The sequence below is a fragment of the Trachemys scripta genome, chromosome 17, assembly GCF_013100865.1.
Source record: "Trachemys scripta elegans isolate TJP31775 chromosome 17, CAS_Tse_1.0, whole genome shotgun sequence".
Classification (NCBI taxonomy): domain Eukaryota; kingdom Metazoa; phylum Chordata; order Testudines; family Emydidae; genus Trachemys; species Trachemys scripta.
This window is the reverse complement of record NC_048314.1, coordinates 13604049-13625676: the sequence shown is the minus strand read 5'-3', so window position 1 is coordinate 13625676 and position 21628 is coordinate 13604049. Positions and strand designations below refer to the sequence as shown.

Genomic DNA, 21628 nt, shown 5'->3' with positions numbered 1-21628 from the left:
TTTGCCCAACTGACACTTACTTGGTAGAGCTCCTCCTTGGTCACATAGGGCTTGCCCTCTGAACTAAGGGCACGGAAAGCACTTTCTATTTCCTCACTGGATTTCACATTCTCAGTTTCCCTGCTGATCATAAATGCCATGTATTCCTGCAGTGAGACATGTCCATCCCTGCCAAGAAAACACACATAGCATGTAAATCAAGCAAGCTGTTTTGCAAAGCTTGATTCTATTAAGCTCTCAGCCCATTGAAGTAGGCAGGTCTAGCAGCAGGGTTATCCTTCCTAGACCTGCGTTAACTAAGAGGGTAAAGAATATTGTAAATGTCTCATGAAAAGCCCCGGGCATGGGGTCTAGATTGTGAGAATTTCTTCAATCAATCAGACACGTTACTGGGTGAAATTTAATGGCTTATGATATACAGGAAGTCTGATTCAACAGTTCTTTCTGCTCAAACTATAAAGTAGCAGTGACCATTGTAAAGGAATAATAATTTGAAGACTAGGGAGAGGCTGCAATAATGGGCAAAAGCAGCCTGTGACAGACTTTGAAAGTGAAAACAGAACAATTTATATAGGTTTTCTTCTATCTATATACCTGTTGGGATCTACGGTGTCAAGAATAGCTTCAAACTCTGGATCTGGTTCTCCTTCCTCAACCATAGGCAGGTCATAGCCTAGAGAACGTAAGCAGGACTTAAACTCCTGGTGATTCAGACGACCAGATTTATCTTTGTCAAAGTGTCTAGAATAGAAAATATGAATCTTGAAACTTCATTAAGATAACTGGTTAAAACTATACAGTAAACTAGAGCGACATTTTAGCCTGATGTTTTGAACATGCTATTTGCAGTGAATAAGTATCTTCATATTTAATACAGACAGCACACAGATTCTCTGGAGTGCTTCAGAAAGATCCTAAACTGGCCACATACCCTTAGTGAGGAATTATTCCAGTTATTGCCAGCTGGCAGAGTTTACAGTAACCTGGCTCAGAACTGGCCAGAGAATCAGGGAGTTGCAAACAGTGGAAACTAGGTGCAGCTGAGAATCTGGACCATCCATTTTTGTGTAGCAATCATCTACATGTCAAGGATCTGAAGAATTCCTTTATGACCACTTTTCCAAGTTGCTGAGAACATGCATACTTACTTGAACATCATGCTGAACTCCTTCAGAGCCTCCTCAGTGACTCCAGTTGTGTTTCTAAAAAGGAAGAAGCAAAGCTAGTGAACGGATCATGAAATTGCAGTGGTGGGTCACAGGCTAATCAAACGCTAAGTTTATTTCAGGCTGTTTGGTTTTCTGTCTGCCATCCCCTTGAGTGGAGACAGCATGCACCTGGTTCAATTGCCACTCACTTCACTGAGAAATCACGAGGGCTAGCTGTAACCAGAACAAGTTCTCAAATCGCAGTCTACCTAAAAAAACGAACGAACGTATTGATTTACACTACTCAGAACACAAAACAGTAAGTGGAAGAGGTTTATCCTACCTGAATGGTGCTTGATTTGTACTGGCTTGTAGACAGTCTCGCCCTAACCCACTTATCCCCTAAAATGGTGAATGTGATTTATCTTCCCAAATGAACGAACACTGTACCTAGCTTGTATTTGCTGTTCCAGGTTGTGCTGCATCCTCATCCCTAGTTGGTCAAGCTGGTCCCACTGCTGTGCCAGCCCTACAGTGCTGTGCTCTGTATATTTGTTGTCCAAAATAAGTGCTTCTTCCATAGCTGCTCCAAGGTCCTCAATCTTCTTTAGTTGACTCCTCATTGCCCGAATCTCCTGGTGCTTATGCTATTTGGAAAGAAAACAGAATGGAGCAAACATACCAGCGTACCAACATTTTACTGACTGAGTTAGAAGACAGGCTCATAACAATGGTGCAGCTGTTGTCTAGCGTTACAAAATGTATCACTATACAAGGGAGATTCATCACATATGACTCAGATGGATTTGTAAGACAGAAAGGTGTTTTCGCCTGTAAATATCACTAGAAACCTCAAAGCAGAACATAGCAAGGAAAGGTTTCAGATACTGTCTCCTCTGCCCAGAGGGACAGACTTAGAAATACTATTCAAGGGGGAACTAATTCAGGATTTTCCTTTGGCTTGTGCAATGCAGGTTAGATTATCTAAGCAGAATGGTGTCTGTTGCCCTCAAAATGTATGAATTAATTAAAGACCTACATATCAGTCATTAAAGGCATTCTCCCTCATTCCTGAGCATCAATAGGAGACACAAGTTTTAACAGGTGAGGTATGCTTACTTTAGTAGCTTCCAGCTGTGATTCCAGGGTTCCTGATTCTTCCACCATACAGGACCTAAACATAGAATCCCAGTGAGGGAGAGGCTCTCTCCACATACAACAAAGGCCAGGGGTGGGGAGGGGCTTGAAATTAACACCATCCTTTGAGGGTAAAATAATTTTTCCATAAACTTTATAAGAAAACTTTTTCTGTCAAACTTCTGGCCATAAGCTTTTAAACTCAGACTGACCCTATATAAAACAGAGGCTTTTAGAACCTGCTGTATGTAATTTCTTCATATAGTTAATTTCAAGCCCAATTTCACAGGCTGTGATAAAGTAGCCACTGGAAACACTTCATGCCAAATCCAAAGCACTCACCTTCTTACTGGACCTAGTGAAATTAGAAACCCAGGGCAAATGCCCTTCCCATCCCAGACTGTGCCCAACACACACACAAACTACAAGTGATTCACTAGAGACAAACTTTGCCAATGAAACAGGAGCGCTAGAGAGGCTTTACACAGTAAGCAAGTGTGAAAAACCTTTTGAGAACTACTGGCTTAATTTAAAGTCAACCTTGATGTAAGACAATCACCCTTGCGAGACAGAAAAACTCCACTACTTTATTAGGGCTGGGTGAATGTTGCTTTCCGTATTCTCAGACTGTGACCCCTCACAAATGAGCACTTCTACAATCCTAATAGTTCAGAGCCACTCTGACACAGCCATTGACAGTCATTTGAATTTTGAAATTGATAGTAGTCACAATTAAACATTGATTTTTAAAACGTTCACAGACTCATTCTTGGCATGCCAACAAGGGGCACCACACACTGGTTTATAAAGGCCGCCTTTTGCAGTTATGGTCTCCATGATTTTTTTCACAGGTACTAGCTGCATAAAGTCCCTGAAGTTGTTTTTGTTTCTTCGATTCTAAGCAATGTTAAAGCAGCAGTTTTTAAAGCCTCTGTCCTGTAACATTTATAGTGAAAGTTTACAACAGATGACCTGTGTACAAACAGCAAGTTGGATATTGTGCAGATGTGCTGTAATGTGTTGGTGCCCCCGGTGGAATTTAAACTCCTGCTGCTACGATTGTCTTCCCTCGCCCCCACCAGACCCTTTCCTCCCAAAGGTCTCTCATAACTTCTTGGGAAGGGTTTTCAAGTGCTGAATCACTCTGTGGCAATGAAAATATGCCAAACATCTGGGTCTCTCTCACCACAGAGGGTTAAAGCTCAAAATCAAAGCGCGTTTAAAGAGAATGAAGCACAGGCCCAGAACCTTGGGCAGGAAGCTGTGAACCAATAGTGGAACGGCAAAAAATCAACAGGGAAACAAACCCCCAAGCATCTCACAGCAGTGAAAGTTAGTTGGAAAGAACACGAGCCTTTGGAATTAAGAGTGCATTTTAAAATCACAGTGAGGTAAGAAAATAAGAGGAAAAACCTTCCAGACAGATCATCCCCAACTTCATACTGATAGACACGAATGACACGACGATATGCTATGCTATTCAAAGAAAAGAAACCAAATGAATTCCAAAAAGAAAACAGGCAAGACAGAGGAAAGAACAGACCACAACAAGACCACAGAAACAGAACAAAACTCCAAGCCAGCACCACCTCACAGAGAATATCAAACAAGCAAATTACTTCATGGAGTACCAGACTCAATGGCAGATGCTGGTTGCGTACCAAAAAAAAATCTAATTATTTTAATATTTATCAAAAAGAGTTGCTGAGGTGAACAAAACAGAATCTCAGAGTTAATTTGAGCTACAAACTTCATTTAAAAACAGTATCAACCTGTGCAAATATGGCTGCTGCATGCTGATAGGTAAGAGAGTAGGACAACGATGTTGACCTTGAAAGTTCTACATACAGTAAATTCTGTTTGATAGCAACCCCGATATTAACAGCAACCTTTGTTGGGGAACCAATCCCATCCCATTGAGTTTAATGTTAATGGCATTCAGATTTGCTGCTTATTAACAACATTTTTTGGAAGAAAGTCCCCAGCTACAGACAGGATTGTGAGGCTGTAGCCAGAGAAGGGAGTAGTGGGACATGCCGAGTACTAGCTCTGGGCAGGTTTGCAGCTTAAGAAGGAAGTGCTAGGTCATTCCTTCCTTGACTGCATCCCCACAAACCTGCCTAGAGCTATTCCTCAGCACATCCCAGTGCTTCCTTCAGGCGGTGTGGCCCCAAAATCTGCTTGCACACAGGGACCGCTCAGGAAGTGGTTGCAGGCTGGGAGAGGAGGCTGTGGGCAGTGCAGTAACAGGAAAGAAAGCTGCAGCCTGGATGCTGGAACTTTCTCCCTGTGCTCCTCGAGCTGTGCCGTGCGAGGGGGCTACACTCAGGAAAGGAAGCACTGGGGTCTGAGCCCCAACCCCCAGAGTGCAGGGAGAGATACAGTGCAGCTTTATGGGCCCCGAGCATCCCTCCAGAATCTAAAAGCCCTGGCATTTGGGCTACAGTCCCTTCTTTCCCTAGCTGCAGCCTCGCAAACATGCCTCTGCTTATTAGCAACACCTGGATAATGGCAAATTTTTGCTGGCAACTGAAGGTTTGCTAAGAAGCGGAATCTACGCTACATGGCTATATGCCCTCTAGTGGAGAATGAATGAACACAGACAATGCCCTTTTTAATTAACTGCAGTTTTAATCCTCAGAGTTTTGCTAAAGATTAAAGTCCCTCTGCAGCTCTAATAAGCAGTTAGACAATACAGTTGGCGCATGGCAATTGTGAGCACTAACCCACTTTATTTAGTAAATGTCTCACCTCTGTTAGTATTTCCTGGAACACCAGAACTCAGCTACAAAACTACTTTTTAAAAACAGCAAAGATCCAGCACCCATACCAGCAAAATCTATTGGGTTCCACAAAGGTACAACTTCAAAAGCTAGGGTGTTCTCTCTCTTATCTGACGGGAGATACTGTGAGACCAGAGATTCTTTTCACTACAGAGCAAGTTACCAGAGATAAACCCATAAAACATGAACAAGGTCCCTCTAGTCTAAGTAGCACACTAGACAATGTATATAGGCAGGGGCAACCTCCCAAGCGGTGACCCCCTCTCCTTTGTATAGGATTCCTTAATTATTTTAATATTAAATACATTTGACACTGCACCCAAATTTTAAAGTGTTCATTGTGCTGCAGATGTCTTTTTTTTTAATACTGAAAAAGCGTGTAACTGCATACAGAAGCTGTCCGGGGGAAAAGCTGGAGGTTTTGGCATCCAGAAAGTCACTGGAGTCAATTTGGGGTTTGCAGCCAGAAGACAGTTAAGATTTTTGATGGTGGGGAGGGATATCTCCCCTTCCCCTCCCTCTTTTGGGTAAATGCAAAAGTAACTAAATATGGAGTTGAATTCCCTATTTTCATACCTCAGCAACTAGTTATCCCACTAACTGCCACTGTGCCCGAGAGATACGTCAACCTCATTTTAGTAGAAAAGGCATAAGCAGTGAAATAGTTATATTGACATTAAGCTTCAGTTAAAATGCCATTGAGATGAATGAGTATTTTACACTTCAGGTTTTCAGCAGAGGTCAGTGCATTGGTTTAGGTTTCCTTTGCAATCCTAAAGCTTACAGATATATATATATATATTTTTAAGTTAAAGCTCAACTTCTGGAGCACAGTTATGCAGCATAATCAAAAAGGAAAACTAGGTAGCCACATAACTGAATTATACATGGAAATGTGATTTTTGTTTTAAAAAAACTGTAGTGATGCTAATTAGTGACAATCTTTAATAGGAGTCTATGAACAGGACATTCTGCTGAATACCCATAAAGTGCAAATCTGGCTATTCCATTCCTTTATTTTACTCTTTTTACAAGATTATATATAGCAATACCCAGTCAAAGTCCTTCAGTTTTAAATGTTCTGAGAGCATTATCGGAATATGTTCTTATTTTACCAAGCGTGATTTTGACTGTTGGGAAATTGAGAGGCTGGCTAGTGAGGACAAAAGGCTACAGATTATCTGATGAGATGTGGAAGCACACCCAATAAAGAGCATCACACCTTGCGCATCCTTATAAGCTGACCAGTGATAACTTTCTTAATATAACTGGTCACACAGAGTGTCCATTAAACTCTTTTTCTATTCTGAACCAGGAAAAATGGTATTCCTTCCTATATGTTTATATTTATCCATATCAATGTCCCGTTACTCTCTTTGTGAGGCATTCTTGCTTGAGGGGGAGGGGGGGATGGGTAAGTATCTCATGCACATCCCAGGCATGGCTTGCATTGCCCAAATAGAATGACCTTTAATACAATTTTCACAAGCAAAGCAATGACAGGAGAAAGCACACAAGACAGGAGAGGACCCCACATCAAGTTTTGGGGAAATAAAATTCAATACTAACCCATCTAGCAGATACGTCCTGTAGAGCAGGAGGGTCCAAGTATCAGGCAGCAGGACAGAGAGAGAGGTGGTGGGGGGCAAACACATGTTAAATTAAAACCATATTTATACTTCAGACTTTTTGCAAAACCATCTAGATGATGATTTTCTATAAATGCAGAAAGATTTACTATCAAAGGATTACATGAAAAGCACCTTCAGCTTAACTCACCTCTTCTGTACCAGAGCGCACACTTACTAGAACTGACAATATTTGATAGTGGTGTATTTGAGTATGCTCAAGTCAGACACAGTTGTGCTGTACAAATATCTCATTGATTTCTTGCAATTCTGAAACACTGAAATTATTTTTCATTTCTAGAGAGGCTGCTGACCACCCATGCTGCCTCTCCCTAATCATGGGTATTACTAGTACATTGGATAGGAGCTTGCAAAGTGATCTTAAAGACTGTGGAATAGTCTCTTTAGAGAAGTAGTGGAAACCCCCTCTCTGGAACATTTAAACCTGGACTGTACAAAACACTAGAAAATATACCTTAGGGAATCCTCTTATGGTTCGACACAGAATAACAGAATTTCCCCCTTTCTAATTTCTATCATAATACAGAGTAGGTAATAAGACAGTTTTGGCGTTTTCTTCAGTTCTGTTCTCAGTATTTAGTATTCTCCTTGCACTACAAAGTCCAGCTCTGGAGCTACCAGATAACCATTAGGGCTTGTCTGTACATAGAATTACCCTGGGAAAGTGAATTCAGGAGCACACACATTTTTTAAAATAGTCTTGAATCAGAGACCCCATTAGCGGACAGCTCCAGCCCCAACTCCCGAACTCAGAAGGTGATCTTACACTCAGCAAATCTGTGCCTCAGCAGCAGACACCTAAAACCCAATTGATCAATAAAGGAAGCATGGATAAGATGCGCAATGTGAAGAACAATTAACAATCCCTTCTCAATGGGACAGAAATTATTCTCTTTGGGAAATTCCTTAAGGACAGCTCCTCTGTTAAGACAGACTGTACCTGGTCTCCTGAATCCACTGGTGGAAAGCATTAGCATGCTGAGCAAACTCCTGGCGCAATTTGTCATTTTCCTCCTGTCTTCGCTGCTCCTTCTGCAGCTCTAACTCACGTTCCTGAGAAACAGGGAAGTCACTTTACACCAAGAAAGAACATGGCACCTTTATCATCCACTGAAATACAGAAACCAAGCCAGTGCAGCAGTGAGATTCTGGAGCTCAGCCCAAGACTGAGGGCCTGTAGGTCTCTTGCCCCCGCTAGTCTAACTATGATAACCAATATTCCTACAGAAGTCTTGAGAAAAAGCATTGAAGTGAGCCTTGCAATCATAATATTATAACATGACAGATCATAAGGAACACAGTATCTCATAGCTACAAGTGGGAGATCATTATTTGTGTTTGGGGTCTTTCAGGAAGAATGGAATGGGGGGAGGGGTCATAAAGTAGCAACCCAAATATATGGATAATGGAGGATTTTGGGAGGCACTAGCCCCACAGAATTCCTTTCAGAAATATTTCTGTGCTACCAGATGAAGGTGTTCCCATTTGTAATGTTTTTTGCTGAGTAAGAGCACGGATTCTCTGGACGGACAGTGTCCAAGGAAGACTCCAGAGACAGAGTGGCAATGGGAAGAGCCATGTTCCGATTTACCTTGATGATCTTCTGCAGGTTCCTCCAGGTCTCTTCAAGAGCCTCCATAGTGAACCAAGTGTATGGGTTGGAGGCTACCCGGAAGCTCTTGATCTGGCGATCCAGCTCAGCTAGCTGGCTGAAGTCAGCCTGGGCGGAACTTAGTGAGGAGCGGAAAGCATCATGAGCCTCGCGCAGTGCCTTGATCTCCTCCAGCGAGTTACACCGCACAGGGTCAGTCAGGTCCTCCTCTGCATTCTCAAACCAACTGTTAAACGCAGATGCCTTCTTTGCAAAAGTCAGGAACAGATCCTCAACCTCAGAGAGAGAAGACAATCTAGGTGTTCACGTAGGCAATAACACAAATAGAATATATTCAAGCAGGAGGACCTGGTATTAAGAACATGCAATAAATAATACATAATTTGCACCTGTTGCTCCTTTCTTGCAAGGCGGAGAACTAACCATAAGCACTACCTGTAAAATGGGGATAGTACTATTCCTCCCCATGACATCTCCCCTAAGACAGCCCCAGAGGCCCATCTCACCCTCACCCACAGCTCTTAGGGGCAAGGCCAGACCTTTCCAGGAAGCGAAAGCTGTCTCTGGCCTCCAATGAGGCAGCTGGGGAGACAGAAATACATTTTGAGACTTGGGAGCCATCTTAGAGAACTTCTTTACAAAAAAACAAAAACAAACAAACAAAAAACCCACAAATGACTGCAAATCAGCAGGTCTCTGCTCACTTCTGTCTAGGGAAAGTGGCTATTTTTCAGTCGTGGTCATGTGAAGGGAGGAGCACTTTGGGGACAGCAACAGTAGAGCAGGTTGGCTAGACAAGCTGTAAAGGGACAGTTGGGAGAGGTCAGGGGACCTAGGAAACAAAATTTTATCAAAGTTTTGCACTTGGGAATTAATTGTGTGTGTGGGGGGGATCTGTCTTGTATATTTGGACTGTAAGCTCTTCAGGACAGGGACGGTGTCATTTGTACAGTACCTAATACTAGGTCCTGATCAGAGCCTCTAGGTGCTACTGTAAAGTAAATTATTAACAACAACGAAAGGGAAATAGAGGCATAAAGAAGGAAGTAATTTCTTCAAGAACACACAGCCAGTAGCAGAGTTTGGACTGGAACCCAGAACTCTAGACTCCCAGTCCCCTTGCAGTGACTACTTAACAATACTGCATCCCTAGCTAAGCCTTTTCTCAAAAATACAACATAGCAGAAAATCTGTCCTCAACAAATTGTATTTTAGTTAAATAACTACAATTATGAAATACAAGTTGCACACGATGTAGAAGGCTGGTCCTTTAAAACAACTCCACTGTCAATACCTTTTCCATGAAGGCTTCTCACGAGAAAGCATTTGGTGTATGACAACTAATTGTGTTTTTACACCGCTTGTATATCAAGATTTTAAATCAATGCTGTGCACAACTGTCAAGCTTTATAGTGTTCCAGACTATTAAGAAGAGATGGTTCCAAGGTCTGTGCTCTCACCTTTCTGAAGTGCTCCTGGGCCTCCAGCAGTTTCTTCTTCCTAGCAGCAGAATTAGCCAGCAGCTGGTTCCAGCGTTTCATCAAAGAAGCATGCCGGACCTCGATGGCCTTCGACTGGATGTGTTTGGCTGCCAGCAACTGATCTTTCAGTGCAGTGATGTTTGCGATTCCTTCCTGTTGGAAAGCCTGGAGACCAGCGTCAAAAGTTTCCTGCAGCGTTAAAAAGGAAGAAACTAATGTAGATTAACTATATTTATGGATAATGTAGACATTATTTTAGGAAAATGCAAAAATAAATGCCAGGCCTTCCAATATTCATCTGTCTGATGAGCATTAAGCTCCATTGCTTCTCTGGCTCAAAGCACCTTGCACTGACCTGTTTGGTGAGGAGTGTTTGCACAGAGGAGAGATCCCGTCCATAGTCATCGGTCTTCAGACTGTTTTCCTTCTCACCTGGATAACGAAGCAGAGACTAAATATAAACACCCACATTCCTTCTTCCTAAATTTGGGGAAGGGATATCACTGCTCAGCAAATATGGACTACCACCCATATCCGCTTAAAACAAGGTCAGTCAGAAACCATTCTCCGTTCAAGACGGGCTGCCGTTTTCAGTCACCTGCTTTGTCAATGCACCCATGTTTCAATGCAGCACATACCTATCCAAGACTCCACTACGTCGGCTTTCCAGTTGAACTGGAGGAAGGCAGAGTTCTCATCTAGTTTGGCCTTCCTTTGAGCTGCTGCCTTCTCCAGATCTGACACCTTGCCCCTCAGGCCTTTTATCTTTGCAGTTATGTTCTCCTCATGATGATTGTTCTGTGGAATAGGAGAAAACAGTTTAGTTCCTATGTGATTTAATCATCTTCTACACACCACTGGAGGAAATCTAGTCCTGTTCACCAAAATTAGGAAGAAATACACTTAAAACATATAGGCATCTGAAGGACTCCTTTGGGATACTTATGAAAATTCCTAAAATGGATACCAAGGCTGAGGACAACAGAAGCAATTAAGACTAGTGTTCTCAAAAGAGCTGAAGGGAGTTAGCTGCTCAAATCCCATTCTGAGTTTGGTGCCTAGCTCCCCTTAGGCTGCTTTGACAATTTCAAACAAGAAACATTAGCAGGACTAATAAAATAAATCCTGCACATTAACTCACAAGGCAGCCCACTAGCTCTAACAACATGGGAACAGACCACCTCGATTCCATATTTATTTAGGGGTTCTCCATTTGGTGAAGAAGATGGCCTCATTCTACCTTAAATATGTGCCTCAAATGTGAGAGAAATCAGGAATGCAAACAATTTACTCTTGTTTTTTTTCTGTATTGCTAGACTATTAATGCTTTCTGGGAAGTGAATACACAAATAGAAAACAAAAGGATGGGATGGATAACAGCCATTTTAGGTCTTTCGGAGAAAATTCCAATTCATGTTTCACAATGATCTTACTGACTAGATGAGAAGTGTTAAAGATCATGGGAAAAGGTATCATGGTACACAAATGGGTGCGTCAGAGGCTCTAAGCATAAAAGACAGGAATTCTTGGTCTGGTCTAGCACAGACCCATGCGTAAGAATCAATTGGGATGGCTGTCTCTGGGAAAGAGAAGTTAAGTGACTTGCCCAAGACATCCAACAAGTCAGCAACAGAGCCAGAATTAAAACTAAGGAGCTTTTGTGATCAGTCTACCATGCTGCTGTCTCTAAAGTATTTAAAATCAATTATATGCCAAATGCCCTGTTATTGTGGCTATAGAGAGCATGATGTGTAGACGGTGTTTAGTTTTCATTTTTTAAACATACTTGCAGCTCAGTGTTAAGAGAACAATAAATCCATTTTGACATGCTGACACTTTAAAGAATGTTCAAGGCATTTTTCTTACCAAGTTACACTCACCTTCTTAATGAGGTCCTCTCCATTAGCACAAACATCATTCACTCTGTCCTTGTGGACAGTGAAGTCAGTTTCAAATGCTTCATGCTTTTTCAGCAAGCCCTGCAGGGAAAGCATGTTCACAAGTCACTTTCCTACATAATCTTACTTCTCAAGAGGACTGCTTATAAAACAAGGATGAAAATAAAAGCAAAACAAAACGATTATAATATGCCTGCAACACATCAATCAGTGCAATACTCACTATTGCAATTATTAGTTAGTTTTAGCTAATACACATTCTGGCTATTTTTTGGGGTGTGTGAAGGAGGAGAGGGAGGAAGAATTGTTGGGTATAATCCTGGATATAGTCCTTAAATATAATGTTAAGTTAGTTTTCTTTCACCTTTATCCAAGGAGAGAGAAGGTCTTCTCTATGAAGTCCACTAGAGACCTCATCATGCAAATATAATTTACCTGGAAAGCATGTGATCTGCAAAACCACACATGCTTAATAGTAAGCACATAGTCAGTATACAAGTTAAGCATGTGCGCGTGTAAGTGTTTGCAGGACCAGAGCCTTAACAGGGAAGGGGGTATTTTAAAAAAAAAGATGGATTAGAAAAATTCTCTTGCTTCGTGCTGCTGTTGAGACTCTTCTTCACTGCAACTCAGAAGGGGGAATCAAAAAAACCTTTATGCCATTTTTACACAATTCTGGGGTTGCTTTGCATCAGTCTAGTCCTCCAGCACAAATAAAAGCAGTCTGCTTTAATTAGCGCTGCCTACGCCAAAGGCCCATATCCACAAGACCCATCTAAATACTGGAGAAAAATCTTTTGAAATCATTTTTATATAAGGACCATCGATATTTTATAATATACTTCTTTAAAATGAACAAAGTGTCTGACTTAAAAAATAACAAAAGGATATTTTAAATTCTAACCATTACATGTTATAAATAACTGGTAAGGAGAGAACCAGAACAGTACAGCTTTTGCTTACTTGGATAGCAGCAAGTGTGTCTCCATAGTCCTCACTGGCTACCAGGGTCATTTTCTCATTGATCCAGGCTTCCTCCTCTTCCACATTTGCTACAAACTGCTGATACTCCAGAGACTCCTCTAGACGTTGGCCACTGTAAGAGGAATGAGAGGAAGTGAGGGAGGGAAATCACAGGTTGCATTCTGTACATTCAGCTATGATATGGAAGCAGAATAACTACCAAATTTAGGTGAAGTGGAGGTCAAGACAGGTGAAAGGACAGCCTGCTCACTATACCACCAACCCTAAAATGTGATCATTTTACACTAACCTCTTTCCTTCAGAAGCTGAAAATGACCCCACTGACACTGCCAGCTCTAGATCTATCCTAAATCTACTATGTAATTCACCAGGCCATTTCACAGTCCTTACATATCTGGAAATTATGTACTCCCCCCGTCTCCCACCACGGTCTCTATTCAGGAGAGCACAGCATGGTGGGAATAACAACGTCAAGCCTCTAGCCTACAAATGAAGAAGGAATAAATGCCCCCAAAGTTTAGATTGTGTTCAACTAAAGGAAAACACAAAACTGAAGTTAGTACTGAGGAGCATTTACGAATGACCCCTCAGGCATGGCCTCAGTAGAATGCACTATTAGCATTTATTGCATTGATATTGCTGATGACCTGAATCAAAAGATTGCAAGATTTGTCTGCTACTCGTCCCTATATGTTTCATTCATACTTCCTGATGTAGAAAAATGATTCTCACTCACCGAGCTGCTGCCAACTGCTTTAACTCCTTCCAGTGGTCTACAAACTGAGCTAGTCTCTGCTGTATCTCCTCCTTTCCAATCGTGTTATCATCTGACAGTTTTTTACCAGTGTCTAACACACCCTGTGAAGCAGACAAAGCACACATCAGTATCTCGGTGTTTTCAATTTTCAACAGCAGTGCTGCTTTCTCCTCACCATTTATCTGCACTCCTTACAACTCTCCAGTTCATGTGTTTTTTGTGGATTTAGAATCAAGGTGAGAAGTGTTACTGTCTGAAGAGGAAGGAACTTCCTGTCACTTTAATTGAAAATACTCCATATCTTTGCTTAGTCATGCCCTTCTTTAGGAGCATGAGGACGTCTGATTTCCTTTGTGATCTGCAGAAACATCTCAGGCTGCACAGATCTAAACCAGTGATGCTTATCATTGATTTGTGATCCAGATCATATAAATGTTAAAAATCTATAACTTGATTATACAGAGTACTACATTTTCTATCATGACTGGTTATTTTCCTCATCCAAATGTTTGCCTGTAACCTACATGGTTTGCATTGGAAACAACACAGCAGTACCTGTCATGGAACAGCTCTTTACCTGATTGGTGTTTTTTTTTTTTTTACCTGGATGGCAGGTTCGTGAGCAGCCAATTCTGCTTCCAGACGTTTGTGTTTCTTTCTTAGGTTCTGCACTCCAGTTAGGTCTCTGCCATAGTCCTCTGAGCTAACCAGCAGCTTCTTCTCCCTGAGTCCCAGAGAAGAAAAGGGGGAGGAGGGGAATGAGTAAAGTTTATACCTTTAAAGGTCAAACTAGACGGATATAACAGCTGCCATTGAAAACTTGACACTTAACAGCTCTAACGGGAATTAACATTACCTCCTTTTGTATGTTTTGCATTCCAGGACTGGCGCTTACAGCAAATTATTACATATATTTAAAGCGGTAAATATAAAGATTTTAATGGAGTCCTCTGTTTTTAGCATTTGATGGCCTTTCAGCTACTTTGTAATACAGAGAATCCAAGGCAGAAAAATCAATATAAATAATGAGGATGTTCCCTACAGCCCAGCACTATGAGCGCCTTTAAAGCAGTAAGCCACGCACATGACTTACAAATGCTAGTCAAAAGGATTCAGCTCCCAGCAGTTTGACCAGAACAGTTTCAAAGAGGGGACAGGACGCTCCCTCTATAGATATATACTACAGAAATATCCTCTCCTTCCCTCCTTTCAAAGCTTGAAAGTAACTGTAATTCTCCAATTTTGATCATTTCTATTTGGATAACCTCCACATATTGATGGAGTGGAAACCAGCACAGTTCTTCTTATTTCCTTGATTATAAACCAGTCATATCAATATCAGGATCCATATATGGACATCTCTGGAAAGCATTTTTTCTTAACTGCTATCACAGGCCAAAATAGTAAAATTAAAAACTGCTTTCAGCAGGCTCATAAATGCCTTTTTGAAAGAAATTTCAAATTGACAGAGGCAGAGTTTAAAAGATACACATGATTCATAGGATTTTTACCACAAGATTATAGTCAAACCTCAAGTTTTTCCTAGCACTGAACATGCTTTCTGAAGCCTAACCATCAATATCTGTAGACATTAAGACCATGCCCACACTAGAGTTGAAGCCACTTCTGCATGCTTCCCCAAGCACCGTGGGCAAGGATGTGTGTGTCTTTGTAGCTGCATTATAAAACTATACTATAAATGATCTAGACAAGATGGCATACACCTGACGAGAGGGTAGGTAGTCTATGGCATAGTTAGATTAACATGGTTCTTGGGGAAATGATCTTTTTCCTCAGTGACATGGTAAATTGTGCTATCAACAACTGCACTGAAATATGGTTGTTGATAGCATGGCTATCATATGGACATGGCCTCAGACAATGCTACATCTAGAACTTCTGAAGTACATACTTGATCCAGGACTCCTCATCGTCCATATCCCGGAAGAACTGATGCAAGCGGTGGGACTCATTCAGATTTGCACGGCGGGCAGCTGCCATGCTCTTGATCCGCTGGAAGCGCCCATTAATAGTATCTCGCTTGTCCTTTACCTGGGAGGTGTCAAAAGCACTGCTAGTCATCAAGCTGTCAGCCTGGCCATTCAGGTCCTTCAGGCGATCCTGGAATCATAAGCAAGGAGTGTGTGAAGAACAAAAATCTTAATTTTTGAGCATGTAGCCTCAGCACAGGATCTTCTCTTCATAGTCATGATGTACACACAGAGAAAATGTATTTCTATAGGTTTAAACTTTACAGCATGTTGCTATGGAATTCTCCGATTACTATAATTTCTCTTCCTGTTAGCAGAGGAGGTGCTTACCTCATGGGCAGATATGTCAGCTTCCAGGAGTTGGTGTTTCTTCAGCAGGTTATTTACAGATGCCAGGTCTTTTCCATAGTCTTCAGATGCAAGCAGAGCCTCCACCTGGAAAAGGAAGAATACAATTACATATTGCAGTTTAACTAAGAACTGCGAGAGTAATGCTCGTTCTTGTGCAGGTGACTGGTTGTCTCCTCCAATTGTCCCCAATGCAAGTTAAGTTTGTGAACTTTGTCTCCCTACTTGTCTCAGACATGGGAGATTTTATGCAAACATGTTTCCTGCCAACATCAGTGTAGGCAATGACACAGCATAGAAACTTCCCAAACACTTGTTTTTTATTCTCAAGAATTTTTTGGAGCACATCACATATCAACAAAGGGAACCAGTATCAGAGAAACCAGAGTGCATAATCCCCAATCCAGGGTAGTCAGGTACCTCTGACAGCCAAAAGTCAAAATCCTTGATTCCAGTATTGAAATTCTGCTGTTTGTTGGCTTCCTTCAGCTTCTGACTCTTCTCTGCTGATTTCTGCACCAGGAACTGCCACTGGTCATCCAGAGCAGCTAAACGTGCCTGTTACGAAAAGAAGAAGATAAACGCTAAGAAGCAAAATAAAATCCCTAATAAATGTAGCAACACACTGTACACATTTGGTTGCTGCTTCTACAACTATAGATTATGCAGTTATTCATGTGATCTAGGAAAATTCTCCATTGTCTGCCTCTCCATTTCACTTTTACATTCTGACAGAAGAATCAGAAAACATTACTCATTTCCAAGCAAAAATGGGACAAAACAGTTCTCATGCTCCATACTGCATAGTTAAACCAGGAATTAAAAAAAAAAAGCTTCTACAAAAGGAAGTGGTTTTCCTCATTCTAACAAAATATAACTATAGAATCCGTTGAAGGCTACATGTCATTAATTATCCTATATGTGCTGCACCTACCTTCACTGCATCCTCGCTGCCGGCACACGCTCCCCGATCAATGAGAGAATTCCCCATGTCAATGACTCCACGGATCCGGTCTGCATTGGCATGAAGTTCAGCTTCAAAGGCCTGGTGTTTCTGGTGTTTGCTCTGAATGCAGCAAAAACAAAGCTGTTAAGGACTGGACATGGGGCTCCTAAATTATTCTCATGGGTAGAGAAAAGAATGCAAGAATGTTCTGCATAGACAGGGTTAGAAGAAAGGGAGTTTGTGCGTAGTCTAATCTGCGGAAATACTTAATACCTAATGTAAAATCATGAAAATCCAAATCTCTCTCTAGGCATTTACATCATATTCACCACTTGCTCTCTCAGTCTTACTAAGTGAGCATTAGGCTGTTTTTGAACCAGCATGTTTACCTGTGATTGGACATTTACACTAATGTTCCTATATCAGCATATATCTCCTGCATTTTAAAGGGGGCTGCAACACATTTCTAATGTTAAGTTTTGCTATTCTCCAAATATGGATCTCTGGTTTACATGGCACCACTGCTAAAAAACACTGACTGTGTATGTATGTACCCTGAACATGGTGGCTGCTCCACACTGATCAGTTCTAGAGGTTTATGACTTTTCCCATCCACATACATGGGTCAGGAGGAAAAAGTCCCCAACCCAACCTGCACTTTTTCTGCACAGTTTTCATATGAGAAGATATGGAGTCACCATATGACTAAATTATGTGGTAAAACAATGAGTTAAACACAGTTAGCAACTCAAAACTATTTAAGAAACAATGCTTAGCTGTTTGTTGAAATTTGTCTTCACTGAAAATTGAAGGCACCATGAGAACAACAGGAGCCACAAGAAGGGAGTGAATAAGCAATTTTCTTTCATACACACGCATACGCCCACCATAAGCATAAACAATGGGACAAGAATGACAAAACAGTATTTACAAGTATCAACTCCACATGCTAGTAACACTGGACAAATACATTGTCCTGAGGGAGAATGGAAAGGAAGGTGACCGTTAGAGTAAAAAATAAAAGAAAAATGCTACAGTACTGTTATGAAAAATTCTGCATGGCCTGCTTATTCTGAAAACTGTTATTGCTGAAGGCTGTGATTATACTGTACACCAGCTAACATCCACCCATTTCTTGGCATAAATTTATTATGCTGGAGAATGAAAAAAGCTTCTCATAGTACAAAATGTCAATCTATTACCACCAAAACAAATTCACACTCTAGGGAAATGACAGATGACATTTTTGCTTGAGTAGCCAATATATAGATAGTGCAACCTCCAGGGCCAGAAAGACAAAACATTGCTTCCTTCACTTGTGCCCCTCCCTCCTTACCCTAGTCACTTCTCCACTCTTCGCTTTGCTCTGTCCTCTTTCTAATTCTTCTCCTCCTTGGATTCTTACCACTCCCATCAGCCTTCCACATATACTCTCAGTTCTGCACTCTTCCCTCTACTTCTTCCACACTGCTATCCCTGCAAACTGTGGGCAATGTGGATCTCCCACTTTCACTGATACCATTCCTTCAGAAATTTTGACTCCAGACACAAGTTAGTGGAATTGACATCATATGGCCATGGGTTAATCACCACTGCTCTAGGTCCAGCAGGAATGAGGACAAGACATGTCCAGTAGCAAAATATTTGAAAAAGGAGGATGACAACCCATATTTCTGATTCCTTATGAACCACCCCTTAAAGAATTAATACCGCACCACAATTTAAACAGATCATGCAGAACACATCTGCAAAACAAATACATAAGTAAATGGTGTTTAAGAAGCATTAACTAAACAAAAAAGCAACACCCAAAAACACTGAGGTCTATGGTAACATCTGTTTGGAGGTCAATGAATATTAGAAAATGGAAAAGAAACTGGATGAATTAATGGATGGAGCAACAGACTGAACACAACCAGACTTTGTGCTCACATATAATCTATACAGAGGAACAAACACCTACCATGGCCAGTCCAACCAAACTACAAAACTTACCAGCAGTTTGGAAAGCTACAAAACAGATCAAGAAGAGAAGAGTTCAGTGCAGTCATACTGATCCACATACCAGTATTAAAACACAGGAAATCACTTAAAGAGATTCTTTAATAATGAAAAATAGATGAAGATCTGCAACTTAGGACAGTAAGTGGGGGTGGGATATAAGAGACATTTATAAAAGAGCAACAGAGGGTCCTGTGGCACCTTTGAGACTAACAGAAGTATTGGGAGCATAAGCTTTCGTAGGTAAGAACCTCACAAGACTTGCATCTGAAGAAGTAAGGTTCTTACCCACGAAAGCTTATGCTCCCAATACTTCTGTTAGTCTCAAAGGTGCCACAGGACCCTCTGTTGCTCTTTTATAAATGTCTCTTATATCCCACCCCCACTTACTGTCCTAAGTTGCAGATCTTCATCTATTTTTCATTATTAAAGAATCTCTTTAAGTGATTTCCTGTGTTTTAATACTGGTATGTGGATCAGTATGACTGCACTGAACTCTTCTCTTCTTGATCTGTTTTGTAGCTTTCCAAACTGCTGGTAAGTTTTGTAGTTTGGTTGGACTGGCCATGGTAGGTGTTTGTTCCTCTGTATAGATTATATGTGAGCACAAAGTCTGGTTGTGTTCAGTCTGTTGCTCCATCCATTAATTCATCCAGTTTCTTTTCCATTTTCTAATATTCATTGACCTNCGTGGGTAAGAACCTTACGTCTTCAGATGCAAGTCTTGTGAGGTTCTTACCCCCGAAAGCTTATGCTCCCAATACTTCTGTTAGTCTCAAAGGTGCCACAGGACCCTCTGTTGCTTTTTACGGCTACCCCTCTGATTTATAAAAGATAAATTCCTATTTTATCTTCTAGCTGTTGGGGAGAAGAGAGGATAGGATGTCTTATTAAATTTACACAGGAGCATAACTGCCTAGGGATTTATGTGAATTCTGGCAGCATATTTATGTGGATATTACATATTTTATTATATTTATTAAAAAAATAATTACTGCCTTCTATTTCGGTCCTTCCTCTATGCACATTGCATGTCTCCATAACGAAAGGATTGCTTTATTTACATTTTTTCCCCCGTTAGAAGATTAATTCCAAACAATTTGTTATCCCTTTAACATGGACTTGGAATTTTTCCTGTGCACATCTTGTTATCAGCAACAGGATATGCCACATGGAATTAAACTTTCACTCCATTTGACTTTCTTGGTCAAATAATTATTCACCTGGATGTTTGTGGGATCCTTATAGGATTCGTCACTTGCTGTTTGGAGTTTTTCACTGATCCAAGCCTCTATTTCATCAACATCACGGCTGAATTGCTGGAGGGTCTGAGATTCTCCCAGTTTAGACCTCTTCTCAATCATCTGAGCTTTCAAACGACGCCACCTGTACATAATCAGAGATATGGTTCATACTCACCAGTACCTATAAGAACAGGCATGAAGTAGGAGACTATGTACCATCATAACAGTTATACATTGTCTCTAAACAATTTCCTTCTTTTCAGAAGGTATCCACAGCTGATCGAACAATGAAATTAGCACACCAACCTGTCCAGAACTTCATTGCGTCTGTTAGAAATGACCCCTTTAGCATAGTGGTCAGCAGAAATCAGCTGGTCAGCAAACGATTGCAGGGCAGCAATTTTTTCTTCCTGTTCAAAACAAAAAGGACACAAGTTGGGTGTATTCAGGTACCGCAAAAAAACAAAAAGCCACTGTAAAGAGTTGTGTCAGAACTAGAGTAGGGCATCCTTTTGAAAGAAGGCTAGTATCTTGTTAATATGAGTCTAAGGAAATCAGTCCTATGTCAGAATGAGCAGAACTCCACTTAAGAGCAAGTGGGAGATCCTGCAGATCAGACATTGAGAAGAAAATTCTTTTGGCCTCTGCCAGAACTACAGAGGAACTTCTCTCAGGTCAGAAAGGGCTCTTCCAGGATTTAGAGGAAGTGGAGAAACACTGATTTTTTTCAGTGTAAGGATTTCCAATATAAACCATTAAATTGCTTAGTCTTTTCACATGAAATATGCTGTACTGTGATTCATGCTGCCCTAGTTAGGTAAATACCTATTATTTTATTGCTTTGTGTCCATAACCAATCAATAACAAACCCCTTATTATCCGCAGTGATATTCACCATTTCTCATCTTTGTAACCAGTTTCTAACCTGCTAAATATTTAGAACAAATCTTTATAGGGTTCTAAACTTTAGAGTCACATCACCAACATCAGATCCATCATATCCTGCTGACCTTAAAAGAAGTTTTCAGGAGCTGAATGTAAAATGAAATAGAACAGCTGTCCCTCACTTTGGATACATCCCTCACCTGGACATTGATTGCTTTATCAAAGTCTTCATGTTTCTTGATGAGAGCCTCCACACTGTCTAAAGAGTCTCCTTTATCTTCTGTGTTCAGGAAAGCCTCCCGGGCAGCCATCCAGTTTTCTGCTTGTTCACAGTCCCGATGAAACAGCTAAGGAGAAGGAACACAGGTAGGAGAAGACTAACCAGTGAGTACTGCCCAATGGTGGGAGTGAAAGAAAAGTTTCCTTAAGAAAGCATACTATTTAAAAAAATAAAAAAGGCAGCAAAGTACCTGTAGTTCTAGACACTGGTCCAGCATCATTCTACGTTGGACCCAGGCTTTCTCCAAGTCTGCCCGTTCTTGATCTAGAATATCCAGTTTCTCCTTGATCTCTGGGCTGGCATAGTGTCCACGAGCCAAGAGTTGTTGCCCAAACTGCTCAAATGCCAGGAAAGTGCCAGCCCTGGCATCTATTTCAGTGCGATGTTCCTGTAAGGAAGGAGGGGGAGAAGGGGAGAAAAGAGGTTTAATAACTAGAAGCAGAATGCTAAACTGCGAGGAAAGAGATTATCAGTCTCGTCTTGG

At 41.1% G+C, this 21628-nt stretch overlaps 1 protein-coding gene across 9 annotated transcripts in view; it reads right to left on the bottom strand.

Annotated features, from left to right (window-relative positions):
* Positions 1 to 21628, bottom strand: part of SPTAN1 (spectrin alpha, non-erythrocytic 1) — a 72358-nt gene that overhangs the window by 933 nt on the left and 49797 nt on the right. For 4 of the 9 annotated variants that reach the window (XM_034793585.1, XM_034793581.1, XM_034793586.1 and 1 more), the window contains 25 exons: positions 21335 to 21532; positions 21065 to 21211; positions 20286 to 20389; positions 19959 to 20121; positions 18730 to 18744; positions 16723 to 16854; positions 16209 to 16346; positions 15771 to 15875; positions 15362 to 15570; positions 14053 to 14173; positions 13429 to 13550; positions 12672 to 12804; positions 11691 to 11789; positions 10449 to 10608; positions 10166 to 10242; positions 9790 to 9999; positions 8309 to 8605; positions 7658 to 7770; positions 6638 to 6655; positions 3699 to 3761; positions 2268 to 2322; positions 1599 to 1795; positions 1149 to 1202; positions 595 to 741; positions 21 to 168 (listed from right to left, as the gene is read on the bottom strand). In XM_034793585.1, the coding sequence (XP_034649476.1) occupies positions 21 to 168; positions 595 to 741; positions 1149 to 1202; positions 1599 to 1795; positions 2268 to 2322; positions 3699 to 3761; positions 6638 to 6655; positions 7658 to 7770; positions 8309 to 8605; positions 9790 to 9999; positions 10166 to 10242; positions 10449 to 10608; positions 11691 to 11789; positions 12672 to 12804; positions 13429 to 13550; positions 14053 to 14173; positions 15362 to 15570; positions 15771 to 15875; positions 16209 to 16346; positions 16723 to 16854; positions 18730 to 18744; positions 19959 to 20121; positions 20286 to 20389; positions 21065 to 21211; positions 21335 to 21532 (3225 nt within the window). The remainder of the gene's footprint in view (positions 1 to 20; positions 169 to 594; positions 742 to 1148; positions 1203 to 1598; positions 1796 to 2267; positions 2323 to 3698; positions 3762 to 6637; positions 6656 to 7657; positions 7771 to 8308; positions 8606 to 9789; positions 10000 to 10165; positions 10243 to 10448; positions 10609 to 11690; positions 11790 to 12671; positions 12805 to 13428; positions 13551 to 14052; positions 14174 to 15361; positions 15571 to 15770; positions 15876 to 16208; positions 16347 to 16722; positions 16855 to 18729; positions 18745 to 19958; positions 20122 to 20285; positions 20390 to 21064; positions 21212 to 21334; positions 21533 to 21628) is intronic. The other 5 variants (XM_034793587.1, XM_034793589.1, XM_034793588.1 and 2 more) reach the window with 3 other exon arrangements.